This window comes from Poecilia mexicana, unplaced genomic scaffold, assembly GCF_051168715.1.
Source record: "Poecilia mexicana isolate PSO_F unplaced genomic scaffold, ASM5116871v1 scaffold_2, whole genome shotgun sequence".
Classification (NCBI taxonomy): Eukaryota; Metazoa; Chordata; class Actinopteri; order Cyprinodontiformes; family Poeciliidae; genus Poecilia; species Poecilia mexicana.
The window spans coordinates 45,665,920-45,678,180 of NW_028263371.1; the positions used below are offsets into that span (position 1 = coordinate 45,665,920).

At 39.6% G+C, this 12,261-nt stretch overlaps 1 protein-coding gene across 1 annotated transcript in view; it reads left to right on the plus strand.

The window, feature by feature from the left end:
* abca12 (ATP binding cassette subfamily A member 12) overlaps window positions 1-12,261 on the plus strand; it is a 67,201-nt gene that overhangs the window by 39,462 nt on the left and 15,478 nt on the right. The window contains exons 49-58 of the mRNA XM_088001745.1: window positions 1,378-1,535; window positions 2,485-2,718; window positions 2,806-2,947; window positions 3,920-4,166; window positions 5,352-5,441; window positions 6,430-6,517; window positions 6,668-6,795; window positions 7,980-8,067; window positions 8,389-8,497; window positions 10,874-10,928. Coding sequence (XP_087857871.1) covers window positions 1,378-1,535; window positions 2,485-2,718; window positions 2,806-2,947; window positions 3,920-4,166; window positions 5,352-5,441; window positions 6,430-6,517; window positions 6,668-6,795; window positions 7,980-8,067; window positions 8,389-8,497; window positions 10,874-10,928 — 1,339 coding nt within the window. The remainder of the gene's footprint in view (window positions 1-1,377; window positions 1,536-2,484; window positions 2,719-2,805; window positions 2,948-3,919; window positions 4,167-5,351; window positions 5,442-6,429; window positions 6,518-6,667; window positions 6,796-7,979; window positions 8,068-8,388; window positions 8,498-10,873; window positions 10,929-12,261) is intronic.

Consider the following 12,261-nt stretch of genomic DNA (forward strand, 5'->3'; position numbering starts at 1 on the left):
ACACTGAGCCAGAGGCGGCCGATGTGCTCCACATCGCGACATTTCAACCACCATGGTCTCAGAAGAGTCACTCCCCTGAAAATATGTCAACAACATGGACAACTATGGCGGAAATGTCACTGCCTGGGATTTAATAAAACAATTTAGTCTTTGGCTTTTGTTTCCAGAGAGACTTGATCGTTACCGCTGCCTTTTGCAGCAGTCATGCAGACTACTTCTCAATGAGTTACATTGCCTGCTTATTCGTTTTGCTGTTCAGATTATTTATCAGATGATTGCTTTTTAAGGGGTGTAATTCCCTGACATCATCGTTTGGCAGGATGACAATTCATTGTTTCATTTTTTTTTTTATGTTTCTTATTATTTGTTTTTGTTTTGTTCTGTGTTTGACTCTTAGCTTTTTTTATATAATTGCATGACGTTGTTTCCCATGTCTGCTGTTGAAGCCTCAATTTCCTCCAGATGTGAGTTAGTCCAAAGGTTTATAAAATAAAAAAATCTTGTTTTATTGTTCACGGGACAGCTGCTTTTGTTTATGAAGTCAGATTGAAAGCGGCAACTAGGGGTTCCATCGGTTGTATTAAAAAAATGAGATGCCACTTAATTCATCTGTAAATGTTCTGCATTCTTTCAGTGCTAAGGTAACTGCTGCAGAAACAAGGGAATACTAATGTGCTAAATATAGTTCTGGTCATAAGTTTATACACAGATCATCAGCATCATCGGCAGATTAATTTGGGGGCTTTTGGAAGATACATCAAACTTTCTTAGTAGCCCTTTTAAAGCTCTGACCTCAAATCTATTGAATGTTTGTAGAGGACTCTTAAAAACCTGGTCTGTTGCATAAAATTTAAATTAAACATTGAAGTGAACTTGTACAATTCTTTTTTATTATATTATATTTGTGCCAGAAAGAGTTCCACAATCTCAAGTCAGAACTGCACACCCAATATTTATGGAGTATATTTACCAATTTGACCATTTGTAGAAATCCAACAATAAATTCAAACTTGCGTTCTAAATTAGTTTTTGAAGTGCATAGAAGTTATAAAATTATACCAACATAAAAAATAAAAAAAAACATTCAACTACATTGCTAAAATCTCTGACTTAACAATATATTCATGCTCATAAAGCCTCGACTGGAATCGAAAGATAAAAAATTAGCTTTAAGGTCTGTTTCAGAAGTTATTGCAGTGAGAGTTCCTAGTCAATTTCAGAAACAAACACTCATAAAACTGCTTTTTTATGACAGTTTGTGCGATGATATTTCTTGTTCCGTTTCCTTTGTAATAACTGTGTTTGATCTGTATTTATTGGTTCAATAATCCCCGAGTCAACGACGCAGCTTTTTCTCATATACGTACGTCCTTTCAGACCGGACCATTATTATGTCCACCCACCACTTGGACGAGGCTGAAGTGTTGAGCGACCGGATCGCCTTCTTGGAGAGAGGTGGATTGAAATGCTGCGGCTCACCCTTCTACTTGAAAGACAAGCTGGGTCAGGGCTACAAGCTCACCCTCACCAAAAAGGTAATCATCCTCACAGGCATGCAGGCATGTCGGAGCAAAGCAATGAAAACTGATATTAAACCAGTGAAAACTCTTACTGCTGTTTTTTTTTATTTCCTTCAACACGAATTTGTGCTCAGAATTTATTCCATCTAGTAAGTCAAATATTTCATGTTACGCCAGAGCTGCTTGTTGTCAATGTCATAATATTTGCATAACACAGAGTTGAGAGATGGTAGGGCACAACCTTTATCCCCACAGCGCTGGGAGAACCTGAATATCTCTCGTTTATCATAGCAGTCAAGGATAGCTCTTGGCCGGCATAAATTGAAACATTTCACAATCCGCTATTATGGAGAAACTTGACCGCCCATGTGGAAATTAATTCTAGGTTTTGACATTCTCATTGAGAGATAGGCACCACCGACATTTCAAAGCTGACTGAAGCTATAAACTCCTTAAAATTAGCTTTGAGTTTTGCAACATACTGTGTGCACACATGCATACACCTTTAGCTGTTTTTTGTGACTGACGGCACTCACATGAGTTACATTTTTAACTTGTGCGCGAACGAGTTTAAACGTAGCATTAGCTTTTTATGAAGAACTCTGAACTTAAAGGTAATGTTTTTTAAATTACGACTTGAACAGCTGTAAACTGAACAATATGGCAAACCTTACCTACTTCAAACACCAGATAGACCAAAGGCAAGAACCTGGTGACTCTCTCTTAAATCCTCCCACATTCTTAGTCTGACATTTATATTGTATTTTGTACAACCAGTACTTAGAATTTAGCTTATTTCTGTTTTTTTAGAAGTTTTTTTTTTCTCTCTCTTAGTGCTAAGTTGTTTGTTTTGCAGACCTTTGTTTTTTGAAGAATAAATGTATAAACTCTTCTCCAAATGTTAAAACTCCAAATCATTGTCTCAGTATACAGATAGGAAAAATTTCTGCTGTTTGTCTCACAGATCCAAAGCCCAGAAGCTGAGCGAATTGACAGTGCTGACCTCAAGGCCTTCATCCAAGCTCATCTTCCTGAAGCACGGCTTAAAGAAGCCCAGAGGGGTGATGTGGTCTACTCTCTGCCTCCCTTCACTTCATCCAACGCCTCATCGTATCGCTCCCTCCTGACTGCGCTGGATGCCAACTTGGACGATCTTCAGCTTGGGGGCTACGGCGTGTCTGACACCACGCTGGAGGAGGTGAGCTTTTTACACAACCACATATGAAAAATGAAAACGCCGGCTGAACCATGACTGAATGCAGCCTTTTTACTTGGACGCATGCAGATGTTTCTCCAGTTGACCAGCGGAAGCCCAGACGGCCAGGACGGACCTCTGTCTATCTCTGAGACGATTTCTGACACTGCATCTATCGACAGCTTCCCATCAGACTCCTGCGAAAGCAGCTGCATCGCTGGTGACAAGATCAGTGAGTTGAAATGCTGTTTTCGTTGCTCGCTTCAACTGTTGCTTCTTTTCTCTTCCTGTTCTTCATCTGTTGTGTTTTGGTTTTCCACTAATCCCCTACAGCGCTTTTCAGAAGTATTTCTCTTCCCATAAGCTGCTTACATTTTTGCCATGCTACAACCACAGATTTCACAGTATTTTAGAGCAGTTTCCAGCATTTAAAAACTGTCTACCCAATAAGTGTATTTATGATCAACCTGTTGAGTGAAAACGTTGTAGAAACACATTTTGCTGCAGTTCAGTTACAGCTTTAAGGGAGCCTGCTACCAGCTTGCTTTGTGCTTTCTTCTTTGCACAATGGGTCAAGCTCATTCAGAGAACAATGGAGAACATTTTCTTTAGATTTGATATCTGGAATTTGCCTGGGCCATTGTTACATGTTAATATGGCTTCATCTAAAGCATTCCCCTCTAACCGGCGCTCCTCAGGGATTGTCGGTTTTAAGGGTGATGTGCATTTTGTAGTCTTCCACCATACTTGGTAAATCACAATCTTTAGTCTCAACCGACCAGAAGACCTCGCTCCTTATCGTTTCTGTTTCTACTATTTATTGCTTTCCTAACAATTACTTTTTTTAACATTCTTTTGAGAACACATCTGATAGTTGTCCTACATGAAAAGTTACATTTATACTGAGATTAAGTTGCACACAGGGGGATTCATTGATGAGGTGACTTGTGAAGGCAATTAGTTGCAGTTCTTTGGGAGTACCAAAGTAAAAAGGGGTAAAGGCAGATTCCCCTCCTGGGTTCACATATTTATATTGCATAACTTTAATAATTATTCACAAATCTTTGTTGGTCTTTGACCTGGAATGCCAATAACTGTACAGACAACAGCATTTCCTCAAAGGGATAATATATTCTGGAACAGTTGTATCCTCTATTATCATTGTACATTAAAAAAAAAAAAACACCTTGTTGATGTTTTCCAGACCTTACCAGTTCATCCACTCTATCTGGCCTGGCCCTGGCCTGGCAGCAGCTGACAGCCATGCTGATCAAGAGGTTCCATCACAGCCGGAGAGACTGGAAGAGCCTGCTCGCCCAGCTCCTGCTTCCTGTTCTCTTTGTGACAGTCGCTATGGGCCTGGGCTCCATCAAGAGCGATGTGCAGCACTATCCTGAGCTGGAGCTGAGCCCTGCTCTCTACAACGTCGGGCCGAGCTACTCGTTCTTCAGGTCAGATCCCTTTGGCAGAGAAATTACAGACCACACCAGAAATGGAAATCAAAGAAGTAAATCAGGCTAATCAGGACTCCAGACAAATGGCAGCGCTTGTGCAATCACTCCTCTCAGCTGGAAACTAAAAGCATGTGATTTGATCACATGTCTTTTTTTTTTTTTTTTTTTGGTCAGGGGAATTTAAAGTCCTTATCAGCACAGTTTCAGTCAGGACTTTTTTTGTTGTTGCGTATAGGAAATAACCCCAAAGAAGCAACGCCGCTCTGATTTCACGGGAAACGGTCTCGGAGCATTTGAAATAGAAATGGCAGGATATTCCACAAATGCGTGATTTAATCACTTCTTTCCACACAATTTGCATGTAGCTCTTGTACAATCAATTTAAAGTGGTAGTTTGTTGAAGGGCAGATGGACTTTAAGTACAAGGTGCTGGCAAAGAATGCAAAGATTCAAGGTCATCGAGATGCAGAGAGCCGCGATGCTTGATCAAAGGGAGAGAGATGAAGAGTGTCAGTAGATCGTGAGATGGCTTCATCCTCAACATGTTCTGTTGTTTGATCAAGGGGACATGAAGCAGGGGAGAAAACGCTGAAGTGTGAATCCATATCAAAGATGGAGCGGACACTCCTCCTAAACCTCTTTAACTTGACACACAAATTAGGCCAACAAACGTGACACTTCATTATATTTAGCATGAATGCTATGGGTGGGGGCACAAAGGCAGATTAGATGCACGTGAGGCTTCCCTGTTTGTAGATTTTATCATTATTTTCAGGCATCTAGTTTTCTGGGGGGGGTTTTGGGTTTTTTTTTTGTATCAACAATAGTAATTATCTCATTGTTTATCTATGAGTGTGTATTCCTGAGTTTAAATAAAGAGAAGGGGGTGACTCAAACAAAACCAGCTAAATCTAAAGTGGCAGGTCGGTTGTTTCATGCTTTGCTTTCATCTCTGCCTTTCACGTGCTTGTGTTTTTCAATAAATATCACTAATTGTGTCGACATGTCAGTTCCAGGATTAATATATTAGTTTTATGCAACCTTGCTTAAAAAAAAAAAAAAAAAAAAAAATCTCAGTAAAGCCCCTCAGACTGACCTTTTTTTTTGTTTTAGGTTGCATCATTTTGCTTGAAAATTTCATGGTACCTTTAAGTCTAAGCTGAGTGTTTTCTGACTCTACAGCAACCAGAATCCTCAATCCAGCCATCTGGTGGACACCATGATGTCATTCCCTGGGATCGATAACGCCTGCCTCGACGACTCTGATAACCAGTACGTAATTACGCTTCCAGCTGTTCCCATTTGCTAAAAAACACACTCATTTTGCTAACTGCCTCTTCCCTTTCCAGCGATTGCTATTCTTCCCGTGCCTCCTGGTTCTCTCTTTATTTTATTTTACTGGACAGCCTCTCTCCAGTCTTTTATTTTTCATTCTCTCTGGTCTCTCTCTCATGTCTCTCCTCTTCATTTCCTTGCTGCTCAGCTCGAGGAACGAGGCTGAGAGCCTGCAGCAGGTCTCTGCGATGTGACAGCATCATCTGTATTCCATAAACATCTCGTGTTTATAGGGGAGATTTTCCCCTTGCAGGCCCTCAAATCAATGTTGGCACTCATGAAGCAGAACCATGGGGAATTTTAAACCCCCCCGCCTTTCCAACCCCCCCACAAAAAATCATTAAAAGGAAACATAAAAAAGGAGAGCAAAAGCATAAAACAGTTTGCATGTTTGCTCACAACTTTCTGCTATGGAAAAATGACATTGATTATTGCTAAACATTGTGTTTGCAGAGGTAAATCTAAAAAAAGTACTTTAACTATCATTATTGGCAGTTACTGTGCATGTATTTCAGCAGTCTGTTGTTTTATTTGCACATAGTGTCCCTTAAACCACTTGGTGGAAAGTAAACTGTGTGGGAGTCGAGCAATAACCCACACAAACACATTTCACGCAGTATCACAACACATTAAACAGCTTGGAAAACTGTGATCAGAGAATATATTTAACTTCTAGTTCCACTGAAACCACCCAAACTCATAGCTACTTCATGAGTCACTGTGGCTTTCACTCTTCTCTCAGTTTAACCATGCACATTGTTAGTATGGCAAACATACAGGATCAACTCTTTCTGATCGGATTTATTTTCTTTCGTTTTTCAAGATTCAGAATGTTGGTATGATCACAAACACATGTCGAGCTGCTTTGTCTCACTGCAAATGTTTGTTTTTTTTTTCTTTCTTTTTGTGATTTTTCCTCTTAAAGGATCTGCACAAAGAGCACAAACAGCTGGCGCTCCAGTGGGAATGTCTCCAAACCATTTAATGTGTGTAAATGCACCAAACAGGAACAGGTGAGTCTGGGTCAGGGAGAACAGTATGTGTGCGAGTGAGTGAGTTTTTGTGTTCTCACTTGTCTCCTCTGATGGCCACGTTCTCCATCATTGTAAAAAAAAAAAAAAAAAGGGCAATTGTGAACCATTTGTGTCTTCTGTATATGACAGATTTGCGAAAAGGACAACCGTCAGCCCCCCTTCAAAGAGATCCCCTCGTCTCAGATCGTCTACAATCTGACTGGCGTCAACGTGGAGAACTACCTGGTGGCTACAGCCAATGACTTCATCAGGAACAGGTGAATGGAGGATAATTTCCCTCTGTGTAATAGTGGTGCAGTAAAATCTTTACTCATCTTTGATTAATGAGTTGCAAAATATTATTCGATTATATTTTGATTTAGCAAGTCAAAATATAACTCTGACATGTTTTGCATAATTTTATTATGTTGTTTTCTCCTCAATTTTATCATTTTATCTGTATTTTAGTGATTTTGCAAATACTGTTTTGATTTGACATTTTTTAGAAGATGCTATTTTGAATTTTATTCTGAACATTTCCTTCCTGTTAATCACCCCATCATACTATTTTCCAACTGCCTTTGATTTCATTGAAATACATAGAAACTCTGCTGCTGAAATTACATACGGTGAAGTTATCAGCTGTAATATTTTATTTTTTTGTAGCTTTGATAAACGCATATCATATTTTGCAGTTAGTAGAAAAGTGAATAAATCCACATTACAGTTTAGGGCTTACAGCTAATCAGACAGAACCTCATGTCTTAGCTGTGTGTAGCATTTTAACCTCAACTCAAACCCAAAAATGAATATTAATGAATTGTAATATCCACTAATGAGAGCATTTTTACTAATTTTTGTAATCAGAACTAAGGAATATTACATCCTACAGGCAGTTCTCTAAATTCACTAAAAACAAATATATGTAGTTTATTGATTACTTGATATTGACTTGCTCATGCCTCTCCCAAAAGATGCTGCCCTGGGCGGTTGCGCATATCAGAAATTGCCACTGCATAGATGTGACAAGACTTAATATTCCCTAAACACGCTTCCTTTCATCAAATTTATACCCATGTAAAATGTACCATGATACATCGTGATAGATGAGAAACAGTGTGGCAGCACTTTGAGTCTTTCTAGTTAAATGTGTCTCTCAGAAATTGCGTTTCTATAGAGAGGAGGGAGCAGTGCAGAAATGTAAAACCTTGTTTGATAATTCCTCAAAGCTTTCTTCTCATTGTTGCTCAGCTTGAGATAAACTAGCCTCCTGTATGCCTCGGATGACTCTTCATGTTCGCACTTTGAGGTTTTACCTCAAATGCTTTTTACCTCAGTGTTGGATATTTGCTGCGAGAACGAGAGAAGAATCCACTGAAAAACAGAGTGCATGTCACATTTCATTTCTCACGAGGAACCAGAGCGGCTTGTTTTGATCGATGTGTCCACTCTGATTTTTCAGGTATGGCGGCTTTGCTTTTGGCATGCCGCTCCCACCTGACTTGCGAATGGACCTGAAGGCCGTTCCCAAAAACCGCACACTGTCAAAGGTAACTTTGTTTTCCCACTTGCCCACAGAGTGTCGTCTTATAATTTTAATTGCTGTGCTGATGAGTTTTTAGAAGCTAATATATAACATCTTAATTACACTCTGCAAGATTGATGCTCTCAGATGGAGCCGGACTGTTAAATTGTCACTGTTGTCATAAATATGCTTAACTGCGACACTTGTGCAGTAAAGGCTTTCCCGCAATAATATCTGAAGCGCTGCGCATCTTTAAGGTGTTCTTTCATCGAGCTAATTTACATTTTCTGAATTTTACCACTGTGAAGTGGGTGGTTGTTTTTAATGCTTGCCTTTGTGACCATAGGTCTGGTTCAACCCAGAGGGCCACCACACGATGCCAGCGTACTTAAACAGCCTCAACAACTTGATCCTGCGTTCCAATATTCCAGCAGGCAAAGATCCACAGAAATACGGTAAGCTGGATTTAAGAAATTGTTTCAGGGTCTTCAGGTAATACCAGAAATAATTATGTAATAGGATTACTATTTGTTGAAGCTTAATGTCAATTTGAGATATTTTTGAGAAGTTATATCCTGAGTTTTCCCACTGTTAATCTCTGATATAACTTCAGGCAAACAATTTGTCCTTGTGAATGCACAATATAAAGATTTGATTAGAAAACAAAAACAGGATAGCAAAAAAATAAATAAAAAATACATATCAGCAATATCAGCATATCAGCATTACCAGGTGCAGCCTGCACATTTTGTGTTCTAAATAAAGACAGCTGCAAACTGCTTGTTTACTCATGGTTCATTTTTGCTAGATTAAAGCCAGGGGGTGCTGTGTATCCTTACACTAACAGCGTGATGCGTGGTGCATACTAATTAGTGTCACTCACTGGGGAACTATGCTAAAGAGAGACAAGGCTGGCCCACGTTTTTTGTTTCGTTTCAGCCCTGAGAAGCACCCCAACCATCTGCCTTCGAGCAGGACACAAACACACATGCACGCACATATGAATAATAAAAACTGCACAGATAAACATATACGGCGCATGAACAGAAGAACAGACTCATGCATTTTAATTCCCCAGCAGATTATAGAACTGCTCCAGGAAAACGTGTAAGCGTTTAAATGTTACCGTTAAAGGGGGAGGCTGGCAAGGGTGTGGATCCAGTGAGATTACTTTTCAAGGTGACCAGTTTATCTGTCAAAACTGATGCTCTCACTCTCACATTGTGCACCACGGTGTAAGCAGTGGGCTGGGAGCCTTTAGATGTCTGCATCAAACGTTTTTTTTTTCATCCCCCCCCTCGCAGGATTTCTGACCATATCCACCCACTATTGCAGATGTGCTGTAACACTTTAGATCATCAGTCTCTACTGTCGAGACTGTAGATTTTAATCAGACTCACTGGTGTTGCAGTTTGTATTGGGAGACTTTGTGCAGCAACCTCTTGAGAAAATGTACATTTTATCAGCTGTTTAATAACTCAAAGTTATGAGCTGAAATGTAGCATTGTGTACCACTAAGAATAATAAAACACTTACTGCAAACTTGAATCGTAGAAAACATAGTCTATTTAGAAGGGAACAACATTTGAAGTGATGATATTTCACAGTTAACCCTTGTGTTTACAAATGGGGTCCAACCTGACCCCACACCCGTAAAACTTGTATCATTTGCCTCAGTCCTTGCTCGCACAAGGGTTAACTTGGCAAAAAGCAAACTCCAACATCACCCTCCTTGTCATCTGAACGCAAGTCACACACACTGCGTTCTACTGATAACACAGAATGTCAGATTTGTTTCAGATGTCTTTAAAAACCATATGTGTCACACATAGATGACACCGTTACAATAGTTATGTAAATACGTCACAAATGTCAAAGCAATTACCTAATAACAACACAACTTCATCTATGCAGACACTCTTTGCACAGGTGAAGGCTCACCCAAATCAGCATGCCAAATGCTGGAAGAGTCAACGATATGAAGACAAATGTAAATTATTCTATCCTTTTGCGACAGCGCAATGTAGATTGTGTGCACATACTTGGTGGATGTGGCAAAACTTGATGTTTTACAAAAAAATACTTCCTTTGTTCATATTTTCATCACATAATCATCACGCATATGCTTCAGTGCTATGTAATATGATTAAAAGAAATGACATAACCTAATGCTTGCCAAATGCTTAAAGTGGCGACCTAAATAAAATGAGACGAAAATGTCGAGGCAAAAGTAACACACCCTGGAAACGTTATAGATTTCATCCCAATATACATACACCATACCAAGCTTAGAAGTGTGACAAGACTGGATATTGTCAAAATAAACCTCCTTTCTTCATGGTTAGGGCTAAGTACACATACATAGATAGGGGAGCATATTCTGCAAGATTTAAAGAAAAATGGTTACAGCAGCTAAAGATAAATACAAACATGATATGAATATGAATTTGGATTAGTCATAAATGTCTCGTCTTTGCACTCTTGGTGCTTTTAAGGAGTGCACTGATCCTCCATTCTGTTCTGAGGCTAATGTGCTTCAGGTGGACACATGCTCTTCCCGTCTCAGGAAATGTAAGCAAAGACATGAGGAAGAGTTGTTTGTGTCAGTGAGCATCTAGAATTCCACAGGAAAATGACAAAGTAAATTCAATTCCCCCTCTGTGTGCGCCAGCAAATCAAATCATCCTGTTGTGTATTTTGCAATTGACTGTGTCCCAGGCTAAGAGAATATCATTGCTCATTTGATTCTGTGCTGAAAAAACAGCTTGCATGTGGTATTTTTATTTTTTTTTTTTACCACTAACAAAATACCCTGTTTCTTTCTATTACAGCCATTTCTGTCTCCAGCCACCCCTACTTTGGCCGGATGGATGATGAAGACATAGTGTAAGAACTAAGCTCAGTGTTCTGCTAAACTGATTACCAGGACAGAAAAGCACAAACAGCTGAAGTCATGGAAAAGACCTGTATCAACCACTGATGCAGAAATTGAAAATTCTGCTGTGGATTTAAGATCTCCAGCTTTTGAAAAAATGACAGCAGCTCAGGCTGATGTTGGAATATTTCTCTTTAAGGAATATAAGAATGTGTAAGACAAGCATTCAGATTACGGTTTTACGGCCTTCCCATCATTAATGTTATAATTTCTCAGAGGGAAGAAGAGAGGTGATGCATTGGAGAGCAGTGTGAAACATGGCTTTTCTGACACTTTAAATCAACAAACAGATGGCAGAGTCCACATTTTAAGCAGATGTTAGCATCTTGTATGTGTTAGCATTGCTAGAATCACATTTTCTGTGTGTATTCCCTCAAAATTTTTTATTATTACCATGACTGAGATTTCCTGCATATACTATTCAGTCGAAAAACGACTGGAATATCGATCATCTTTGAGCAAATCCTGCACATTTCTCTGTCCATCACTGGTATCAACAGTTCAGTTGGCGTAAATATTCTAAAATTATCCCAGTTAGAAGGGAATATGAGTTTTTGTTTGCATGACCTGAGATAATAATAATAAAAGCATCCTATTTTTCAAAATTGGACTGTGAAGTCAGGGTGGATTAAGGACAGCGAGATACATGACAGCAGTATTTACCCATATTTGATTTTCTAAATGGATTTTTCTTAGCTTGCGCTATTGATCAGAGTCCCAGTGTAATGAGTGTTTATCCTTAAGGTGGCACTAAGGTGGATTGATTCTCCCTGGCTTCAGAGTATTAGTTTATTAAAAATACTCTGTATTTCACTTTGAAAATTAAACTCTAAGAAGGATTTTTAGCAACCTTGTTGCTTCATGAAGCCTTCTTCTTTTTGTTACCCCGGTCGAGCTAACCCTCTCACCAGTCGATTCATTGCGACTTATCACTAGTTTCTTCTGCAGCCTGCCGACATATTGCAGCAGCCACATTTGCTCATTCATTCACTCTAGGGTAATACTTGGCTTCCTCGCTTGATATATTGATTTGGCCTGTGCTGTGTTAAAGATATGGCAGATGTATTCCTTAAAATGTCTTGATTCTCGCCTTGCTGTAGCTGTGCCCATGGGAGAAATTGTAAGGCTATCTTGGCTGCACTGATAACAAGCCTGCTCAGTAGCTGCCGTTCCTGGCTTTCTTCTGTAGTAAGCGCTGCCCTGAAAACACCCACCACATGTCCCCCTCTGCTGTTCCCTCGCCCTCACTCTTGGTCACTCTGGCAGATTTATCCACATCCTCCT